Source organism: Apis cerana, linkage group LG11 (genome assembly GCF_029169275.1).
Source record: "Apis cerana isolate GH-2021 linkage group LG11, AcerK_1.0, whole genome shotgun sequence".
Lineage (NCBI taxonomy): Eukaryota > Metazoa > Arthropoda > Insecta > Hymenoptera > Apidae > Apis > Apis cerana.
In genome coordinates this window covers 14,061,432-14,084,827 of record NC_083862.1, presented here as the reverse complement: position 1 = coordinate 14,084,827, position 23,396 = coordinate 14,061,432, and the positions used below count along the sequence as shown (strand labels likewise).

At 33.6% G+C, this 23,396-nt stretch overlaps 1 protein-coding gene and 1 long non-coding RNA gene across 13 annotated transcripts in view; one reads left to right on the top strand and one right to left on the bottom strand.

Moving 5' to 3' along the window:
* The window catches only part of LOC107995824 (uncharacterized), a 146,610-nt gene extending 124,041 nt beyond the window's left edge, over positions 1-22,569 (top strand). For all 6 annotated transcript variants that reach the window (XM_062082240.1, XM_028665714.2, XM_017053539.3 and 3 more), the window contains 10 exons: positions 114-385; positions 3,755-3,910; positions 4,646-4,840; positions 5,437-5,825; positions 6,100-6,339; positions 8,966-9,145; positions 12,146-12,293; positions 13,652-13,921; positions 14,004-14,338; positions 14,647-22,569. In XM_062082240.1, the coding sequence (XP_061938224.1) occupies positions 114-385; positions 3,755-3,910; positions 4,646-4,840; positions 5,437-5,825; positions 6,100-6,339; positions 8,966-9,145; positions 12,146-12,293; positions 13,652-13,921; positions 14,004-14,338; positions 14,647-14,986 (2,525 nt within the window). In that variant the 3' untranslated portion in view covers positions 14,987-22,569. The remainder of the gene's footprint in view (positions 1-113; positions 386-3,754; positions 3,911-4,645; positions 4,841-5,436; positions 5,826-6,099; positions 6,340-8,965; positions 9,146-12,145; positions 12,294-13,651; positions 13,922-14,003; positions 14,339-14,646) is intronic.
* Positions 10,680-16,666, bottom strand: LOC107995827 (uncharacterized). Of its 7 annotated transcripts, none has more exons than XR_009832049.1 (7): positions 16,526-16,666; positions 14,649-16,077; positions 14,421-14,529; positions 14,132-14,331; positions 12,424-14,054; positions 11,831-12,319; positions 10,680-11,765 (listed from the first exon to the last, which is right to left on the bottom strand). It is a non-coding gene; the product is annotated as an uncharacterized LOC107995827 (long non-coding RNA). The 7 variants fall into 7 exon arrangements; XR_009832046.1 differs by having other exon boundaries at positions 10,680-11,762; XR_009832048.1 differs by having other exon boundaries at positions 10,680-11,762; positions 11,831-14,054; positions 14,649-15,321; positions 15,463-16,077.
* Positions 22,570-23,396: the final 827 nt, after the last annotated feature.

The following is a 23,396-nucleotide window of genomic DNA, read 5'->3' as shown; positions in this document are numbered from 1 at the left end:
TTTTTTCAAAAGAGTATCAATGTGATTACAATCAATTCCATTATTCCAAGTGAATCACCTGCAAAGCAAACAAATAATTAAGATTAAAATCCATCAAAATTATGGAATTGTAGGAATAACGCAGGCGACAGGTACGCCAGCGTCGACAGAAACAACATTATCAACGTCCTCGAGCGATTACATGAACAGCTCGATGGCGATGCCAGTGCAGATGGTGGAGCAACCATCTGAAACGACGAAACCGAGTACCGAGCAATACCTGGGAGATCTGATATCGGGCACCTACTGTTCCCGCATATTCAGCGACTGCGACCGGAAAAAGTGCAGGCTCCAGTCGCCCAACTTTCCAGGATTATATCCGCGCAATCTCACCTGCTACTACGCAGTAAGTCTTCACTCCAAAGATCTTCCAAAAACTTTCGAATCATCCTCTTAAATGCGATAAGTCGAAGAATAACAACGCAACATTTCTTCCTTTTCGTTTCCTTCTTCTTCGAGTTCGAGAGTTCCTTTCGAGAAGTTGTTTCTTACCCGTTGATAAAACTTGGCAAAAGTTCGATGACCCTATTTCTTTTATCTTGTATCGGGAGACGATTAAAGATTTTTCGATTTTTAGGGAGTGAAATTTCTTCGAAAAATGACGTTTCTTGGAAAATTTCTATCTTATTATTTTTTTACGTAATGCGGATATTTTGCAATTGAAAATTGAGTTTAGAAAATTCTTTCTCTTTGAAAAATTATTGGAGAAAAGGATGAAGTGATTGTTTTTATCTATTAGCTATGACTCACTTAAAATAAATTTATTAAGAGAATTTTACGTCATACATCATTTTAAATTTTCATGATTTATATATGATTGAAAAATTACAAATTATTTAAATAGAAAAGAAAATCGTAAAGAAAAAATATTGAAAAAAAATTAGGTAATTATTTACAAAGATTATATCTTTTGATATTGATATCTTAATATAATGTCAAAATCATTATTTTGAATAATGTTGTATAAATTTAAATTTTATTTAGATAAAATTTGATGGTTTATTAAAAAAATTATTAATAAAAATATTTCTTTGAAATAGGTTAGATTAAGTTTCAAATTACTTTTATTTATTGCTACGGATAATTGATAATGAAATTAAGAAAACTAATTCAAAAAAGCATTAAATCATTTAAACGAATTTTTATTTAATTTTGATTTGAAATAAAATTAAAATTAACATTTATTTAATTTCTGGTTATATTGGATTTTATTTGAGTTAGATTAGATTAATAATTTTTCAATTTAAATTAAATTGAACACTTTTTTCACAATGTTATTCAATATATCTTTCACAACATATTAAGATATCATTGTGATACTTTTTTGAAAATATTTAAAAAATTAAAATAAAGTTTAATAACGAAATTTTATTGACATAACCTCCAATTTTCTTATTGACAAATTTCAAGAATTCCATGCTCCACGTAACAATTATCGAGAAAGTCTTCTGAAACTTTGCCAATCCTTGCTAATGAATATTAACAAGTCTTCCTTTCTAAATCGTAAAGAGGGAAAAGTATGACCCTCGAACGTTCTTCGTGACACGTAAAACGTACCCGGTTAATCCGAGAAGCCGTATTTCACTACAAAATCGCAGACAAGCAAATTGAACGGGTCGAATGCGGCACAGGTTCGAAACGAAGAGGGAGCATCGGATACCATTGGCATTCTGACGAAAATTTACGAGGCAACGACCGCGGATCTGCGAACTATCCACCCATTATTCTCTGTTTCCTGGCTGAACTCGACTTTCCGCGCTAAATACACTTCGACGCAAAGATAAAAATATCGCGGAACAAATATCGATTCTATTAAAGTTTCCTTTGGTTTTGTATCGTTTCCATTAAGATCGAAAAAGAAAAACTGTTGGAAGGAGATTGTATTAGATTGCTCGGGAGATAAAGAGATTTTGATGGATTTTAATCGTTTTGAAATTGGAATCGACGAGATATTCCACGATACTATACTGTTATATATATTCACACTGTGAATATATATTTGAATGAGATATTTCGATATACAATTTATATGACGCCATGGACGAAATATTTCGCGACATAATATAGGTTATATCATATAATGGACGAAATATTTCGCAGCACAATGTAATTTATACGATGCTATTGACGAGATATTTCGCGATACAATATAACTTATATGATATCATGGACGAAATATTCCGCGACGCAATATAGGTTATAGAATATTATAGACAAAATATTTCGATATATTATACATTGTATAGTGTAATTTATACAATTGATGAAATATTTTGTGATACAATATATATTTATACGATATCATAAATGAGATATTCTATAACACAAATATAATTTATTAATTTATTAATATATTATAATACTATTATAATACTTATAATATATTATAGACGAAATATTCCGCAGCACAATATCGTCCATACGATACGACGGACAGCGTGAGACTAAATATATTTATCGAATCGAACTAAGAATACGAATAACATCGATTCTCATCATAATAAACAAACTCGATATAAATCGAAATATGTCGAATTCGTTTGTGTCGAAATATATACAAACGATATTATATCGTAAAATATTTCGTTCGTAATTGCAAATTGAATCATTTAATCAGAAACCATATGAATTAATTAGAGAAAAACATTAAAATTTGAAAATTATAAATATTTCTCAATCTTTGAAATTAAATTAATTTTTTTCACAAATTGAATGCTAATTAAATATTAAAAAATTAGATAGTAATAAAAAATTTACAAAATGCAAAGTCAATCAATTTAATTTTTGAAAGGCTTAATTAATGTACTATTTACAAAGAACATTGACATCATTGATAAGTGAAATCGAATCTTGTATCGGTTACGTATTGCATTACGTGAAAAACAATTTATCGGTCTTTGATTCTGTGGGGTGTATCGATTAATCGAATGAACTGTGCCCAGAGGAGAGTGATAAATTCAATTACTTCTCGATCAAAGCACCCCCATGATTGCACGTTTCCGATCGAACTTCTCTTGCGAAAGCATAAACGTTTACACACCATTGTACGCTCCGCGTACAATACATATCCTCCATTTTTTATGACATATTCCAATCAAATACATCCTCTATTTAACCTTGCAATATAAATGATGTTTACACCGTGTAAAAAAATTCTGAAAAAATCTATTAATATAGTATATTTCCATTTTCATAAATATTATATTTGTTCTGTACAAATAAAAATTAATTTCTATTAATTATTAATTCCATAATTAATAGAATCTCGTAGCCAAAAAACAATTAAATAATTCATAATTATTAAAATAAATATTATAAAAAATATTATTATTTAAAGAGAAATATTTTATTTATATTAATTTTACATATTTCTTATACGACAAAAATTAAAAAATGTATAAAATGCAATGAAATATAGTTAATTACTGTTTTTAATACATAATTATTCTGTATGTATGTTGAATACAACAATTTCTTATCAAATGCATTTTATATAAATTTTTTTATTTACTAAAATATTTATTAAAAGAATTTATTTTTTATCACACATATATATAATTTTCAATAATTTAAAGTCTTTTTTTCTTAAAATAAAGAAATAATTTTATTACAGTGAATAATGAAAATCCACAATCACACTATTCTTAGGTAACTAATTAAACAGAAATTCACGTAAACCTCTTTTAAATATTTTCTTACTTATTTTACTTGACAGGTGAGGCAGCACGATGTGCCACCTGGAAAACACGCGTTAATTTCGGTGAAACAGCCACGTGGCCAATTGGTGGCCATAAGAGCGAGGCCAGCGGCGACCCAAGCAGAATCGTCACCCCGTGAACTTCGTTTATGGAACGATTGCGACGTGGTTCAGGTACGTGATAGAAGAGAAAATAAATCGAGATAAATTTGATGGTCAACAAAGGAGATACGGAGAAGGTGCATGATCAAAGGTATCCTTATCGGCGAAACCGGAATTGCCATTATACAAGAGCGCTTCTTAAATCACCGACCTCTTTGCCCAATCTATCGATCCACGACGAGAGTAACTAAATTCGAATCGAGGATGAAGGCAACCCCGTGTGGTCTAAGTTGATAAGCGAAATTTATTGGCAGAATATGGAGTCGAGCTAAGATAAGGAAGATAATGGCGATCTTGCCCAATGCTTCTGAAACAACAATTGAAAATTTATCAATTTCGTATGTCGAGGATCGACGATTTTGTTTTTTTTTTTTTATTTTATGTAACTTTAAAGTCAAAAGTATTCGTAATCGAACTTAAACAACTTCAATTAAAAAGTTGTAGAAGCGATAGCTAGAATTATTACTTTAGATCGAATGTTTTTTAATTTTCCAAATGTTTGTTCAATAGATAAGTTAGATTGGAATCGGTAGATAAGTTAATTAAGAATCTTAAGAATTTTCTAAAAAAATATCTACTTTCCAATATCAAAATTATTAAAAAAAATAATTTTGTATTAATATAATAAAGGTATTATTATTAAAAAAAATTCAAAATTCAAAATTATTGAAAAAAAAATTATATCAACATAGACACGTTATTTGTCCCATGGAATGATAAGAAAGAGTCATCTATTGATGCCCGTAGGATTACGTGACAGTGTACGATGGTTACACGACTCGAGATCCGGTGATCCTGAAATTTTGCGGAGGAGGCGAACCAGTGCCGGAAGCGACCAGTAGCGGAACCGAAATCTTGGTCGAGTTCACCACGTCTCCTTATGGCACGTTTCTACATCCTACGCCACCGCACTCGCTCCACGGTTTTCAATTAGAAGTGCAAGTACGTGGTAATTCTGTTCAAACATTCACAGGAACACCCTGCTTTACACCTCACATCGTGGCGAACTACCGGCCCCCCTTCGTTCGCGGATCGCATTTAAATGGATGGTTGGAAGAGAGTTACTGCGACTTTTCACCAGTGTAACCGGGATAATGAATTTTAGAACGGCGATTTTTCTTATTTTTTTCACTTCCTTCCTTCCGTTTCATTCCCTCGCAATGGATTAAGAGGTGTTAATGTTGATGAATCTTTTCTCAGATGAGTAACGAATTTTAGAATTTTTTCTTTTTAGCTTTTCAAGATAATTTTAACGATTTTGTGCAAGTTCACTGGGATGAACGTTGACTTTTAGGAAGAGGGTTTATAAAGAATTTTAAATACCTTTTTCTCACATCAATTCTAATAATATCATAACATAACCTTTTATAACGCATAAATTATTCGCTTATATTTGAAAATTATAATATCACAATGATTCAAAAAAAATCTCTTCCTTTTTTTTTCAATATCAAGTATTCTTCAATTTTCTTGCTCTAAACTACTCCTGACAAAGTCACATCTAACCCAAAAAAAAATCCAATAAACTATGCTTCCAGGTGAAGTTTGTGGACGCAGACTCGCCAACATACGCGAAGAACAAACACTGCGAGTTCTGGTTGCAGGGGAGTGGGGGCGGAGTGCTCGCTTCCCCGCGCCACTCTTTGCCACGCAACAGCACGTGTCTGTATCATCTACGTGGCGCTGGCCCAGCACTTCCTAGCCCAACGCCGCCGCGTCCTTTGCCCAAGTTTCCGGAACAGAGGCCGGGTACTGTGTGGAGGAGACCTGCACCACGAGCACCGCAGCCACAGTTCCGCGTCTGGCTGTCCATTCTCAAGTTCCACGTGGGCACGAGCTTGTCCACCGGCGACGAGGATTGTTCCACCACGCTCATGGTCTGGGATGGAGAAATGATGCCTTTGTCCGAATGCTACGATCCCACTTGGTTGGTGTTATCGTTTTTTTGATTAATTATTGTTGACTGCGCAAGAGCTCGTGAGATTTGATTGATTTTAAAGTCTCTTTAGAGTTGGTATTAAGGTTATTTTTATTTCATAAGTGGGTAATATATATATTTTTTAATATAAAGTATATATTATAAACTTATATTACTAACAGAAAGACAAAATAATTGCAAGGCATTTTTCTCTCTTTCAAATTTTAACCTCTCACTTTAATCCACTTCAATCTCTCAAAGCTTTATTTACCTATCTTAACAGCGAGAAGGAGCATCAACGTCACGGTGACAGATCCGGTGCAGACCCACCTCATCCTCTGGCAGCTCGCCCCGCTGGAAACACTACGTTATTGGCGCGATATTGTAAGGACAAAGTGCCAAGGACTTGCGATCACGCGATCCTGCAAAATACTAGCCGTCCATGCTCCTTGGGCGAGAGCTTCGTGTCGAGTGGAAGCACCCTAACCATCGAGATGAGAATGGTCGAATCGACGGCTCTCAGGCAAGTTTAGACTCGATCGAGTGAAGCTAGGGAAATATAGAAAAAAGGAAGAGAAGTAAAAGGGAGGGGAGCAGTTTCAATTACAGGCCGCATGCCGTTTCGTTGTCGTTGTTTCACTTGTGAATCGATCGATATCGGCACGCATAGTATGTTTTTTCTCGAGCAGCGATGTAAAGAGATTTCACGGAGAATATCCGCAGAAAACGAACTTTTATTGATCGCTTCGTTTTTCTAATTCGTTTTCAACGATTGCGAATGGAAGGTTTAAACTGGGTTTACTTTTATAGAATTCGAATAATTTGCATTGGTTTTTCTTTTATCGTGATTATATGCATTTTTATCCTGAAAATCCACTTTAATAAAATTAAATATTAATAAGCTCGAATAGGTAATATTCACAGGAAGGTAAATGTAATATGTTAAATGTCTGAAAATATATAATATATATAATATATATTCCGATAGAACTTAACTCAACTTTTTCCAACTAATTTAATACAAATATTCTCTTTATCTTTTTTAATTTTAATCTTTAATCTTTTTTTAAAGTAATTAGTCGTTCATTAGCAATTTTAAGCACATTGTTAAGCAAAATTTATAATTTAAAGCATAGTCGGATTAATCGACAGATTGGAAGCCACAATTTAAACCAATAATTTAACATTTTATTATTGTATAAAAGTGAGAAAAAATTTTTATTTCATACTTTTAAAGCAAGATTATCGATCGACGGTAAATGGTCGTCGACGGTAAAAAGGATCAAAGGACGAGAAGAGTATTTTCTAGTTTCTCGCTCGATAAAAAAAACAAGATTTTCATTTCTTTCAATTAACTAGCGTTTAAGAAAACCGAATGAAACTCATCCTCGTGGGAAAGAAGAAAGTTTATAAAGCGAATTAAAATCGAAACTTGAAACGAGAATCACACAAACGTTCCATGGTGGATTTGACTTCCTTTGAGAAATCAGAAGTTCAAAATTTCGATATCATATCTTGCGCCACTTTTCTCTCTCTCTCTCTTTCTCTCTCTCTCTCTCTCTCTCTCTCTCTCTCTCTCTCTCTCTCTCTCTCTTTCTCTCTCTCTCTCTTTTTTTTCTTTTCCTTTCTCGAGAGGTAGAAAGCTTTGAATATAAATTCAAACGTGAAATTTGCTCGTGACACCGGCCTCCTGAATCGATACAGAACGTTACACGCGAGGAATGCAGAGGTTTTATGGCGACACAGCGCAATATCTGGCGCACTTGCACGTTTTCGCTTCCCTCTTCCCCCCTTGATCCGTTCCTACGACTCGGCTTCTCTTATATCAGTTATTTATAAGAAACGATTTTTCCTCAGGCCATTTCACGGAAACGCAAATGATTTCACGACTGAATAAAATGTCTTTCGTGCATTTTACATTGTTCCAAGCACTAACTTTTCTAATTCCATTTCTTATTCGTAATTTCATTAGATATTTATTTATTAGATACATTTATATAAGAAACGATTTATTTTACGAATTTTTTTTCAATTTCTATCTTATTTAAATATAAAAATATTATTTTCTCTTTAATATGATTTCCTTTCGAATATTTTTATTCCATTATTAGTGTATCGATATAAGAAACAATTTATTTTACTCTACTTATTTCGATTTCTATTTTATTCGAGTATAAGAATATTATTTTCTCTTTAATAGCCTGATAATATCTATGATAATATTCCAATATTTTTACTCTATATTTTCGTTGGCGAAGGAGAAGGAAATATACAACTCGATATATTTTACATCGAATATTCGGATTCGTGTTTAAAGTAACACATAAAATGATAAATGAGGACAGGAAAAGACACGATAAACGTTGATTCATCAGGAACAAGGAGCAAAAATAAATAAAGTGAAATAAATTCTCGAATCCTCTCGTCGACGAGAGAGAAAAAAAAAGAATGAAGAAAAAGAAATCGTTAAAAATCCCTTTCCATTACAGAGCCATTACAGAACTCTTATCGACTGAGTTCAATTAAATCGAGCAGGCATAAAATAATAAAAAAGAGAGAAAGAGATGGACGGATCATTTTTTAATTGGCCGCGCAAGGGAGATGGCGTTCAAATCGACTTGTTTAACAGGTTAATAAAGGGTGGACGGAGGCTCATGCGGAAGGGATTAACTAGACCGTGCGTTACGCGTGTCGGGCTTCGTGTGAAAGAAAATAAAATGTAAATGACCCCGTTTGCGACGTAAACGACAGACGTCCATCATCCATCCGAGATAGATAATTACTACTACGTGCGGGATAATGTCCATGCTTTGTAATCGCGTATTTTTAGCAAGCGGATATTTTTATATTTTTTTCTCACGGCTGTTCACGAGAGTGCGTTTCCTGTATTTTAAATATACGTTGAGATCGAAGGTAAGAAAAATCATATCTTGATATTTTTCGATTTTTAGCATGGAATAATAGAAAATACTTGCTTTGATTTCAAAAACTTTTCAATTCCACAGATACTATTACAAAAATTTTTCTTTCTAAATATTGTAAAGGAAAAGTTAGAGAAACAAAATCTCGAGAGAGAAATCGATATTTTATATAATGGTTAAGTTGTGAAAAATTCAAATCCAAAATAAACGTGAAAATTTGTCTCGCAGGCCGGTGAATTTTCGCGCCCTCTACGAGTTCGTGGACCTTCACCAGGATGGGGATCCGTATGGAAGCGGGCCGTGTTCGAGGATATTCTACAGCCGTAATCGAGATCATTATCCTGATCGTAGATTCCAAGCGCCACGCGACATTTTCCTTTATGGCCGCGGCGGAGCGAAAAATATAAGGTGAGTTCACTTTCTCGTTTCCCCTTAACCATTGTTCGAGGTTTTTCGATACCACAATGTCTTCGAAGTTGTAACTCTGCCATCATAGCCAGAATCGAGGATTTTTCTTCGTTCAAAGCAATTTTTCCTAGTCGTATATTCTCTTCTTCTTCTAAAATAATTCTTCAAAGAATAAATGCGGAATTCAATTTCGAATATTCTGAAGAATTTGAGAATTATCGATAATCGGTAATAATTTTGTTCAAAAATTCTAATTGAATCCTAAAAGGATAAATTCCAAATATATTTGTTCTTGTGTAAAGGAGCGAAATCTTTTGAAGTATAAGAATAATTCAATAAAGCGGAATTCAATTCGGATATTAATTTCTGAAGAATATTTTGAAGAATTTTAAAATTATCGATAATCGATAATATTTATAAATTTAAAATTTTAAATAGACGATTTTTCGTTTTTATGTTACAGCATCAAAGTTAAGATCATGAAATTAAATTAATTTAATAATACGATGTTTACTAATAAAATTTTAAAACAATATATATTCTTTTTTATTCCTAATATTTAGATACTTAATTTGCAATCTGTCTCATATGAAAAATCCTTTATTGTTATGTAAGAAATTAATTTCTAAAATATTCCAAAGAATTTGAAAATTATGAGTTGTTAATATCTATTCAAAAGTTCTAAATTCCGAATAAAATCTAATTTGAAAGAGGAAACCGGATTATTTTAAAAAAATTATTTTAAAGAAAAAAAAAAATTCAAGAAAAGAAAATTCGAGTAAAAGTGTTACGAGAACAATATTCATGAATAGAACGATGGAAACGAAGTCTCGAGACAAATGCCACGTCCGAATAAGTGAGAATTAATGAAAGGAAGCGAAATGCGCGCGCAATCTGTCCATTTAAATGATTCGAAGAAAAATGGCGGGTCGACCTAACGAGGACAAACTCTTTCTCTTTCCGCCGGCCGCATCCGGTGCGCGCCTTTTACGCGCAAACGATTGCGCGATTTCGAATGAGATGCGCGTCACCAGCTTGCCTCTTTGTTCCACCTGCAAAAGCGATAGCTGGCCATAAATAGTTCCTTTGTGCATCGCGACGAAAGTGTGCGCGCCTTTTTCTTTCTTTCTCCTTTCTTTTACTTTTTTTTTTTAAATTTTCCTCCTCGCTTCTTCTCCTCTGTCATCGAGTTCCTCGACCCCCTTCGAGATCGAGACTGAAGAAAAAAGAGGAAGAGGAGGATGTGAAGAGTCTTCTGTTCTCTTAGAAAGCCTTCAGACATTGTTGCGAAATTTTTTTTTCTGATCGTGTATTTTTTTTTTTTTTTTTTTTAGATTTTTAACAATAAAAAAAGCATGGAATAGAGTGTATCACGTGATTTTCACACCTTGATTTTTTTTAATATTATTATTCGTAACGAATAACGTTTCAAATAAAATGATTTTTCATGGAATAAATTTTGCAAAAATATTCAAATTGAAATATCTGTTAGAAATTTTTAGGCATGTAGAAAATATTCAAAAAAAAAAACAAGAAAAAGAGATTAATCTTTATCTTTATGTAGAAACAATTAAGAACAAAGATTATGCATTTTTTGACACCATTCAACTTTTATCTGAATTACAAATAAACATTTTTCATGACAAATAAATAATACTGAGAAAACTTAAATGTTAAAATCAGATATGACACTCTACATACAGTAACGTGAATTTGTCAGGAATTCCTCCTCCTTTAAAATCTTTTTCTTTTCATAGTTATGAGTTTAACAAAATAAAAACTTTTACCAACTTAAGATTGGAAAAGTATTATCAAAGCTATTCGTTTAGAGCATTTTTCTCTTTCGACTCTTTTTCCTTATCTCGCTATTATTCTCTCCAAAGCGAATCTTAAAAAAAAAATCACTATTTTCTCATCGAAAACTTCCCCTTCTTCGTTTTCCAAGCTTTCAGATTTCTCGTGCTCAACTACAAACAAATCCAAGAGACCTTTACCCAACCACCATTCCTATTACAAATTTCCCTTTGTTTATCCTTCCAACTTTGACAACTTTGACTCTCTCTCTTTCTCTCTTTTTCGAAACTTCAACCTACAAAATCCACAGAAAGGAAAGTCAAACCTTACCTAAAGTTCCATTGACACCGAATTCAACTCTTACTCCGTTTCAACCCTCGCGTGAACAACTCCTCAATCGATCCAATCCCAATCAAACTTTTCTTGGCCATCCATTAAACCGGATCACTTGCTTCATAAGAGATCATAAAAATGGATTTTTACACCTTTTCATTTTCTACACGAGAGAAGTAACGTCTTCCTCGAAAGGAGTGCACTCTGATCGGTTATCAACCATATACAATTCGCTTTTTCACGTCGATCGTTGTTTATTTATCATTTGTTTACCGTTCAAATAGAATTCCATAGCTGCTGCGTGACGGATACTCGTTTACTTTGTTCTCAATTGCAATTACACGCCATGCGAAAGTGGAATGAAATATAACAGAGGCCAAGTGAAATTGATCCGGATTAAAATTTCTATTCTTCGTTTCCCCATCTTTCCATTTCTCCATCATTTTTCTTCATCCCATTCCATTTACCGTTCAAATAGAATTCCATATACCTGCTGAATGAACTGAATGAATCCCTGATACGTTTACTCTATTCGCAATTTATTATTAATCATCATACCATGAATTATTAGCAGAGACCAAGAAAAATCGGTTCAAATTAAAATTCCTATTCCTTATCTACTATTTCCAATTTCTTCTTCCTTCCATTTCTTCCTTCATTCCTTCGACCTCTCCTTTCCCTTCTCCCTCAAATTACCGCAAGAGAAACCGACGATCGGGTTAACGAACGAGAAACATCATTGACCATGGTTGATCTGCCCCTCCTTGTAATCTCTCGTGCTACCTGTGGTATCAGGATCGAGGATGAGATTTCCTTTGCGTGGCCGGCCGACCATGTAAATTCCATTAGTACAGGCTACAACGGATTTTCCAGCTGCGTGTATCGATTCGAGGGCGAGCACGACGAGATCGTGAAGCTGCGGTTCAACAAGCTTTTGAACGGGAACAGGACGTGCCGCAGCGTCTCCAGCCCAGATTTTAATCGGCTCCTCTGCGTTGGATCGGAGAACTTCTTCGTGAAGGTGGGTCTCATCGTTTCGTTCAATCCCTGTTGGATTAATTTTCGATTAGTACGGATTCGTATGGAAAAATCGTATGCTATTATCTACTTACGTCGATTTCGGTTTATAAAAATATTTTTCTCATACGTACTTTTATATTTTGCGAATGAATTTTAGAGGAAAAATTTTTGTATCGCGTATGTAACGTCTATTTTGTTTGACGTGGTTTTTGGTTTAAACGGTTTTTGCAATTTTTGATGTTTTCTTGTTGGCCATTGAAAGCGCAGAACTTGTTTCAAATATTTCCTTTCCTCGATCTGTTCCGCGATAATAACGCGGCACGTGTTCCAATTAATCTTCGAAACGAACTTTGAATGGGTATTGCTCCGTTTTATATTTGCACGACACGAGATCGCTAGGGGGGCCCCCATTCATCTCTCGTGAATAGAGTTATTAACGTCGGTGAGCAAATGTGCGGCAACTGGCAAGTCGGTGTTCGGATAATCGAGAACGATAGAGCTTTGTTCAAAAATTAATCAGAGAGATCGAAACAATTATTTCCTTTTCAATATTGTCACACTTCGATCTCAATCGGTATACCGATTTAAATTTGCTTCAATAATATAAGAATCTCTTCTCGACATTGTGAAGAAATGAATTGAAAATACCGATGCGAGAAGAAAAACAACACAACATTCATATTTACGAGATGTACTTTTTAAATAAAATTTCAAAAATTTCTTATCTATTTCTAATTTCTTAACTATCCTAATCACAATATCACAATATCTATCGAATTTCACGTTTAATATAAATATTTAAATATTTTTTAACATTAAACATGCCTCGTATAAAAGAACAACATAACGCATAAGATATCTACACATTTTAAAACGACAAAAAGAACCGAACGATAAATCTTTAAAAGCCCACCAATAAAATCGCAAATAAGATTCGAACACCAATCACAAATGAGCAACGATTTTAATTTAAAGTTTCCCTATGGCGATCGAGAGGACCTCTATCGACACAATTTTCCCAACTCACGAGAACGAGGAGTGGGAGGTCGTAATTAACGAGGGCGCGTTTTCATTAAAACTTTATCAGAAATTTGGCGTGTAAACGGTAATCGGAATGGCAGCGGTGGGCAAAAGCCGAATAAATCTAAAATTTCGATCCGAAACGATGGTTACCATCGTTCGTTCCAAGTTCGTTATCGATTCCAAAATTTACGAGGATCGTCTCGCGAATTTAAAGCGCAATTAGGAACGCTTATGCTCTCGGCCGTCATGTTTGTCCCCTTGCAATTATAATATAATCTGACGGCTAATTAAATGGCAAGCGACCCGCGGGACCGAATCACGGCTCGATATCCACAGGTGCTCGATCTTCCATGGCCGAACGCGCCGCCCGTACAACGAGACTGCCTATGTTCCAATCGATCACTGCCGATCAACATCAAATCAACCTCGAACATCGTCGAGGTGCATTTCACCGTCAGGTCTATGGACGCGTTGGACGACTACAATAATCTGTTCTTCGAGGGCATATGGGAATTCGTCAAGACGATTCCTTGCTTGCAGAAGAGGAGGGTGAGGGGGCCTTCCGGAGAAATCAAGTACAAAGCTCCTATAGTCGACGAGGACGAGGTGAGACTCTTTGATTTATGATGAATTAAGAAGCTCTCTATAAGAAGTTCTCTAAGTTATATTTGATTGATCTTGTCTTCAGAAAAATTGTGAGAAGCATCCATGGCTGATAGATCCTGGACCGAATCAATACCTGTATGTAAAAATGCACGGGACGATAATGTCGAATACGAGCAAATGTGCGACGAAGAATCGGATCGTGGTACATACCGGTGGCACGATACACGTGTCGGTGTGCCCAAAACCACCTGCGGAGTCTAGACACCACGTGGTCGAAGTTTTCAGCGACGGCTGGGCCGTCAGCAGCAATGCCATGATTCTGGTGCCGGGTCAGGACCCCATCAGGACTATAGCTATCGAGTTTATTATCAAGGAACCGGATACGTACACGGTCACTTGGCTCGAACTCACTAGAAGGTAAATTCTAAAATTTATCCAATCCCTTTTCCTTTGCTTGATATAATTTAAATCTTTCGTCTAATATAAATTCTTATCTCACTATTTAATCTGATACATTTCCTATGATAAAACGATATATCCAAATTTCTTAATCCTTTTAGAAAGTATTCCAATTTATTCAATTTTCCCTTCGCTTGAATTTCTACGGCCTAAAACATAAATTAATTTTATTGAAAAAATTAATTCTATTTAACTCGATATAAATTCTTATTTCTAACAATTTCTAAGACGCATTTCTTAATTCACTTCTCGAAATCTTCTTACAGACCATCGGTAACATCGACAGCAGGGTTGCAGATGCCACGTGATTGCGAGCAGCGATGTCCAGAGCTGGATGCGTGCATAAATGCTTCTCTGTGGTGCGACGGAATCTCTCATTGTCCATCAGGATACGATGAGGCTCTGACTCACTGTTCTGTCCTCTTGCAATTGCCTCCCCTCCACTTGGGTCTTGGCCTCCTCGCCATCATCACGATTCTCGCCGTCATCATTTTCGTGATTTGGCGGATCTGTAGGCAACGGACGAATCGGTCGATATCGCAGCATAGGCTGAAGAGCATCTCCTCCGAGACGGCGATCATCGATGGAAAAGAAGTGATTTGCTGACACAGCGACAGTTCTGTGCGGTACGTCGAGGTCGACCGGGTGACCACCGTGTGACGATCACCCACGGTCGTCCCATTCGTCGCTCGTCGTGGCGTCGTCGCGTCCCATTTCGTCTCCTCTTGAAGGAAAAACACGCATCGACTTCACGACGACGTTCACCTCTACGTAACGTGCAGAACTGCTCTGATATACTTTATAAGAAACCTAGACTCTGTTCTCAAAGATGATTCGCTGCTCGATAACCTGGACCATTCTTGTATTTCTTTATTTATCCGAAGAGAGAGATTTGTTAGGTGTTTGTAGATTCGGTTTAGGATCCTTGTTCCGTTAGGATTCTGAAAAATGATGGAGATTAGATGATGGATGAGAAGATTTGGAGATAAGATATTTTGTGGAAATAGATCAATAGTGTTTATGAAAGTAATATTTGTTTGTAGATTTTTTTTAGGTTATGTACGATGGATAGATGAAACAACCTATAATTGAAATATTTTGTGCTGCTATATGATTTTTTAAATTGATTTCGATTTTTTTTAATTATTGTGTTGATGTTTTTTGTTAGTATTTTTTCGTTTCATTCCTTAAATTAGGTTAAGACAGCACTGATTTAGACACTTCGGAATAGATTATTATTTGCACCGTGATTACAAGGCGACGTGTTCTCGAGAATTTTTTGGTAAGAAAATGATCAAATTGCTTGATAAAAGACAATAAGTAATAATGAAAGCTTAATAATATCGTTTTGCTGATAGCGTAGTTAACTTTTCGTCTCTTGTGACTAGAGAAGTCGATTCATCGATAGATCGAACGATTAATCGATCGAAATTTTGGATCGTGGAATATTGGCAAATTTAGAGGAGCCTGAGAAACTTATTTGAACTTCGCGCTTATTTAAATCTAAAGAAAAGGAGAACAAGATAATGGTCCATGGCATCGAGCAAAGAACCAGCAAAAAGAAACTCGCACTACTGTCGTTCAATCGTATGTTGAGGTAATCTCGACGAGGATAGAAGACACGGTTTTAAGCACGAGCCAATGGCTCCTCTCTCCTCCGCTTTTTCTTGCTCCCTTTGGTAAACGCGCGAGATCCTCTGTAAAATAATTCGATCGAAGTCGTGCGTTTCGGTTGAACTGTGGCTGATTTCGTTGTGATTAACGTGAATTGATAGTTGAGATTTTCATCTTCGATTTTTTTCTTCGATTTATCTTCATAAAGCGACTTTACCTTACGAGAACGGCAGATATCATCTTTCTCGAGTTAATATCAGGTGGCGCCAGTAATAAGATAAAAGTAGGAAAATTCAATCTTGTTTCGATTTTAATTATTAATAGTTATTAATAATTATTAAAGTTATACTAATTCGTTACTATTTCGTTAAAATGCTCTGTATATAATTTAATTTGAAATATTGAAGAGGAATTTAAATTAACTATAATGTTTTAACCTCGTGTTTGGAAGATGAAAAATCGATTGAAATTTAATCGACATTAATCACGATAAAACGGCCGAATAGGAAGTCGGAAATTATAGATACTGACCAAATGTTTCGAGTGATTACCGTTTAGGCGACTTAATAATACTGTCACACACTAGATGTAAGACGACTTCGGGAAGAACGAGTACGAAGAAAATGACGTAGAAATATGGTAGCCTGAAATTATGTGATATATATAACGCTGTTTTCTACGGAGCTGTGCTCCGTTTAATAATGATTGTTACATCTTGGCAGGAGGGGTCGTCGACGACGAGAATCGATAAAAGGGAGGAAGTGTCAATTTTTTTTTTTTTTTTTTTGACTGCGCGAAATTGGCGCCACGACGATACCCAAAGCCGTAACTTGTACACCATGTTTATACTTGTACATAATTGATTATTTATCTATTTGTATCGGATAATATGACACGTACGTGCATGTGTCTTCGTTCGCAGCTACGTTTCATCACACTTTGAAGTTCAAAATTTATTTAATAATAATCGTAACAAAGTTGAAATATCATAAATTTGAAAATTTAAATCTGAATATTTTAAATTTAAAGATCAATAATTTCTTCTTAATCTTGAAAATAAACACTTCGAATCTCTGGAATAAACCGTAATTTTTCAGATTTTGCTTCGAATATCATTTTTTCGCAATCACTGCGAACGAAGGCTCGTTCCAAAACTGCTTTACTACTAGCCGATAAGCGTAGAACTCACGAAGCGCAGAAGCATAAACGAAACGAGCAAATTCGAGGCGAAACGAAGGGAACCAGAAGCAAAGCCAAGAAACACGATCGAAGAAAAAATAAACCAATGACCGGTCAGCTAACTGAAAGCACCGCCATTATATTTTTGCTGTGTTCAGCGTGTACGTCAACCGTATTGTTCGAAAAATAACCTACGGGATGTCTACGGAACGAAAGCTACAGTCAACTGTAGATCAACAACTGACCCTCCATTATACATTGATGAAAAAGACAATCGTTAAAGTATTCGTGTTCGAACCGCACTTTTTTCAATTTTATTAATTCCGCTTTCAAACGAACCGCCCACCAGCGGCAGCTATATTGGCGACCTTTATCGAGCAATGGCTATCACTGTGCGAAGAATATTCAACAAACGAAACGAAAAATCAAAAATAACATTTCTAAGTGATCGTTCGATTTTCCAAGCGTATAATTAATTTAGGTCTATAAGTCGTTCGAAACATTTTATAGTATAATAATAAAAATAATTTCGAGAAATTTCTTCGCATAGAAGGCGCCACCGACGCTCGACATCTCCACGAACGAATCAAGATGGACAGCAATAGATGGAAAAAGGAGAAGGGATTTTTTCGTCGAATTGTCACCGAATTTCGTCCTTACGAGAAGACTTGTCTATACATGTGCATTTTTTATTTCGTAATAACGTTGATTAAGGTTAATTCGCCACGTTCTCTGTACGTTCCGCTCGATGTAAATCGATATTTATGTATATATACGATTCGATCGATATCGATACGATCGATAATCTCGCTCGAGAACGAACTCGTGCAACGAATCACCTTGTCTTCGCAATATTTTCCATTTTTCAATGTGTGATCCGTGTTTCTTGTGTTGCGGGGACCAATAGTATCGTTGGATTCAACCTGAAAAATGAGAAAGAAAAATAACCTTTCTTTATTCTTGGTTATTCAATTTGCAGATCCCGCGATACATTTCCAGAGAATCGAAGACTGATGCTTTTAGTTTCGTGTTTTATCGTGTTGCTCTTACGACGAAAGTGTTGCGTGATATCGGTTCACTGCCATTTCCTTTATTTTATGGACCATAACCATATGTTTCTCGAAAGATTCGGTCGACCAGTGAAACGTGGACATCATCGATCGTGAAGACATAAATTATCGAATAAAAAAAAAAGAAAGAAATAAACAATCAAAAAAAGGCTGCCAAAGAAGAGATAATCATTCTTAATATAATCGAAATTTCATCCGTATTTACATCTCTTACAATAAATGTCTTATTTGTATCAAATGTTTATTGAAATAGCAATAATACAACAGAAGAATAAAGAAGGAAAAGACAAAGAGAAAAGAAGAAATATACAAAAGAATCAAATTTAATAGAGAGATAAAAAAGAATCAGCAGGTTGAAAAGGAAAAAGACAAACATTTCGCTTATGAATAATATGTTTGATTTATTATTGGACGATCGCTCACGGCCGAGTTCTCGTTTTTGGATTCCATCTGTTCCCATCGAAGAATCCTGAAAAAATCACACGGACAGAACAAAATACAAAGAAGTCGTGTGCTCACCAACGATAGGTCTAAAAAGTTAAGAAACGGCACGGTTCTCTTTTTCCCTCGAGCGTGACGTTGACGAGTCAAGATATATAACGACGAAGCGATCACTGTCAGATGCCTGAGGCTTGCGCCGATGCTGTGCCTCGTGGTTTTGTCAATTTCCGACGTGCAACTTCGTTCATCGAAATCGATAATTTTTCGTCGAGTTTTTTTTTTTGTCTTTCTCTTATATATTTTTATTTTATTTTTCATTACTATGGTTTCTTTGATTATTCGATAAATAATAATCTTGATCGCTTTAAAATATTTTAGTAATCTTTTAAAAAAAATTGAATGGGTATTTAGAAAAAAAGCATATATTAGAAATTTTATATGAGAATAAGTGTTTCTATGGAACAAGTTCAGAGAAAATTTTGACTGAAGTTACTTCGTCAAATTAATAATTGGATAATTTATTATTTAAACATAGAATAATCATAATTAACTGTAGTATCCAAGTTAAATTATTACTTAGATTAACTTTATTCGAAATTTTAATTAGTTTAATTAATTTTTCAATCCCTTAGTGGATCAACAAAGTGCTTTTGCAAAATTTCTAATATTTAATTATAAAAGATTTAACTATAAAAGAAACTAAAAGAGAATGACAGTGACGAAAAAATATTACTTGTTTTTTTCATTGCTAACAATAAAAGAAATAATTTCCTTTATAAATTTTACGAAATATAATCTTCTTTCTAAATACCTATTCGATTAATTCTAACGATCAGGCAACGATTCAAAAGGATAAAAATCGAATAATTTGTAGAAACGATTCTTCGAACTTTTTAAATGAAAATCGAAAGAAATGAATGAGGTTTTGCGCGAGGAAAAAATACGTTCTCCCAAATGGAAGCACGTTGTTCACATGTGCACGAAGTAAAGGTTTATTGGCAAGATTTGTATCCGATACACAAAGCACAGTGCAATTTATCGGTGAACCTTTATTGACGTTGCGCATGAAAACACGAGTCTCGTGTTTAGAGACACCCGCAGAACGATGGCCATCGGCCGTAGAATCGACGACAAATCAAACCCTGGTGTCCTTTGGACAACATGCTGGCACCACTGCATTTCACTATCGATTCGAGCGATTTCGCGAATTGTACAATTATATTGGTTTAACTTTTGTCCATATTTCTTTGTTCTCGAAGGATGACAGGATTGAAATTCCTTTGTTTCTAAAAGACAGCGGTGGTGGAACACAGGAAGAAAAACATTCGAAAGAACAATGAAACTTGTGTGCACAAATTTTTTCTCAAATTTTCAGGTCGGTGAGTTTTCAATCGTGTTCTACTTTCTTTAATTACAAACGTGATTAATCGTAATTTTTAACATTATTAATTTTTCGAAAATTATTAATTTTCGTCGCGGTTACGGGCCAATGGCATGTGTGAATGGGTGTTCGTATGTAAATAAGATTATGAGCGACTCGATTGTAAATAAAACGTAAAATACACATGTATCGAGTTTTAAATAATTCTAGATCACGATCTAAGTTAAACGAATAACTATGTAGACGATTAGAAGTTAATTACGAATTATAAAATCATATCCATGAACGCGCTGATATTGAATGAAAGGAAAGTCGATTATCGAAATAATTATTTACATGCCTCTTATTTCAACGACGCGTGTTTATTAAATTATTAATTTAAATTTTAAATATTAACGCATATACACAAATATTTATTTTTTATCGTCACGTAATCGATCGATCGATCAAATTCCCGTAATTAATTTCGCTATTTTTATTTTTAATTAATAATTTTTAATGCCAAAGAAAAATAATTATAGGAAAAAGTGCTTGTTAATTAAAATTTAATCAATAATTATTAAAGTTCTTCGTTGAAACTATATAAACGAGGACAAACGAAAATATGATAAGAGGCTGAATATGAACGACTTCCAGTAGATGCGCGTTTAAATGAAGAAAAATTTACGCGGTTCTATGTACATAAATAAGCGTAAATGTTACCGAAGCGATAATTATGAAAATTAAGAAAGCACAAGACGATTAAGTTTAATAATCATTTCTCGACAAACTGTTGTACGTAAAAAAAGAAAAGAAACGAACGAATGCGATCGTAAAATAGAGGGAAGAAAAAATCAAGAAGGACGATATAACGTAAAGAGAAAGTTTATAAAATTCTGTGAACTAATTTATACAGCGTTTAATCTCAGGCCTGTCCACATATAGAAATCTCAAATCGATTATTCTTCGCTATAGTAAAGAAAAATAGAGTAGAACAGCGTAAAAATAATCATATCGTATAGTCGATACTTTAGAGGATAAATTTACAGTACAAAATAAGAAAAGAAAAAGGAATAAAAGCAACGCTAGTCAAAGAGATAATTATAGCTCCATCTATGTATGGTACTGCTGAACTAAACTTAATTCCCTAATTAGAATAATATCATTTTCTCTCATTTTGTGCTCTAACTTTGTTCATTGAAGAATCGATATATAATTAACGAATTATCTATGCATTTTCTATACTATAATAAGTATAGAAAGAAGATATGGAATCCGGAAGAATATATCCGGTGAGCAGGCCTGGTTTATCTAGTGACACAGAAGTTGCGTGAGTTCCGAACTCTTCCCGAAGACTGCCGAAAACGCTTATTATTTGAAACGCTTCGGCGTCCCGCAATAATTATCATTCCAAGTGGTAAAAAATAAGTAACTATCGCTTTCTCTATCATCATTTTTCACATTGAATCATATTTAATACTTATCGATATCATATTTCGTCGGTAAATTGTACTACAGTCGGTAAATCGTTGATACGACATTCTTTTTTTTTACTTCGTATATTAAATAATCTATCTTTCGTTTCTATTCTTTTTTCTATTTTATAAATATTTTCTACCGTATTTTTAAAATATTTCCACTTTAAACCAATCAAACATTTAATATAATATTACCGACTGTTAATATTTGATACAACTTTTAATTTCGAAGTTTTAGATGCATTTATATTTATTACAGATATATTCACTTTTATCGTTCTTTTTTTTTATGCACAATGATACTTTTCTTTTTATTCGTTCAACTGTTTGCACTCGAATTGTTCGAAAACTCACTCTAATAGATTTTAGATTGTTCCTCAATTTTTCTTTTATAAATTATTCACAGCACGAAATCGCAAAAAAAAAGAAAAGAACATACACTCAATACCTCGAGATAGCGAAACTCTCGATTTCTGACACTATTATTGCAAGAAAATAATCATAAACAAAAGAATGCATTATGATATAAGAATAAATTATTAAATTAATGGTGAGCGAAATGGAATCAAGAACAGGCCCGACAATAACATATGTGCGCATGCGCTCGTGCACTATACAACTTTACGAAATTGAATATTACATAAAAAAAATATTAATAGATGCGTCTGTCAGGCCAATGACATTTATTAAATGCAAAAATAGTATTTTAACGATTTAATAAAATTTTCAATGGGATATTATTAACAAATTGAATAATACTATTGTGGAATTTAAGATGAAAACGTAATAATTTAATTATACTCTCATGATATAAATATATTGATTATGTGAGTTAATGACCATATATCGTTTGGCCTGAAGGACTCTTCTAGGATGGTTAATGAAACTGATGAAGGATCGGATTTTATCGCCAGACGTAAAAAAATTTCAACAGAACCTCCGGAAATATGCTCACATGACATCCATATAGTTACTAATTATACCATTATTGATTACCGATTCGAATATCGAGTATGCAACATTTTTAATAAATTATTTTGAAGATTGTTTGATTTGTTTATATTTATCACTTTAATCTATTCTGCATTCCCACTCTTTTCTATTTCTCATCTATGATTATAATTTATTTAAATTATTAATTTCTTATAAAAAATTAAACTTAATTTTGAACATAGTATAAGTAAAAAAAAAAAAATATATACATATGATTAATAAAAACTAGCATTTAGAAGAGAAATATATTATTAACAAATTTAATTTGATAAAATAAATTGATTTTTATGAATTAACTATTTATATTTCGTTTCAATATAAATAAAAAAATCACGTAAATAATTCTAAATACATCTTTGTTAAAATAAAACTTAATAGATTTGCAAAAAAATTATTATATAATAAATCATCAACAATAACATGTGCATGTTATACAATTTATTTTTCAAAATCATCCTAAAAATCGAATATTAATTATTAAAAATCAAAACCGATAAGTATAAATAAAATAAGTATAGAAAATTAAAACTACGTTAAAATAAAGTAATAAATGAATTTAAATATCACTCAAATAACCGGTATTACCAACTGTCAAATAGATAAAAAGAAAAAATTTAAGAATTCAATTAATTTCATTATCACAATGTTTAGTAAATTATTAAATAAATGAGATTAATAACTTAACTTATTAGTAATCTAAAGTAAATTTAATAATAAAATATGAATATAATTACTTTCTGCGTAGAAAGCCCATTTTAACAGGTAACATGTTCTCACAAAAATTTTCCATAGACGAATGCTTCGCGCGAAATATTCAGAAAGCGGCTCTTGGATTGGCATAATTTCTTATCTATAAAATAAATAATATTATGATTGGTTAG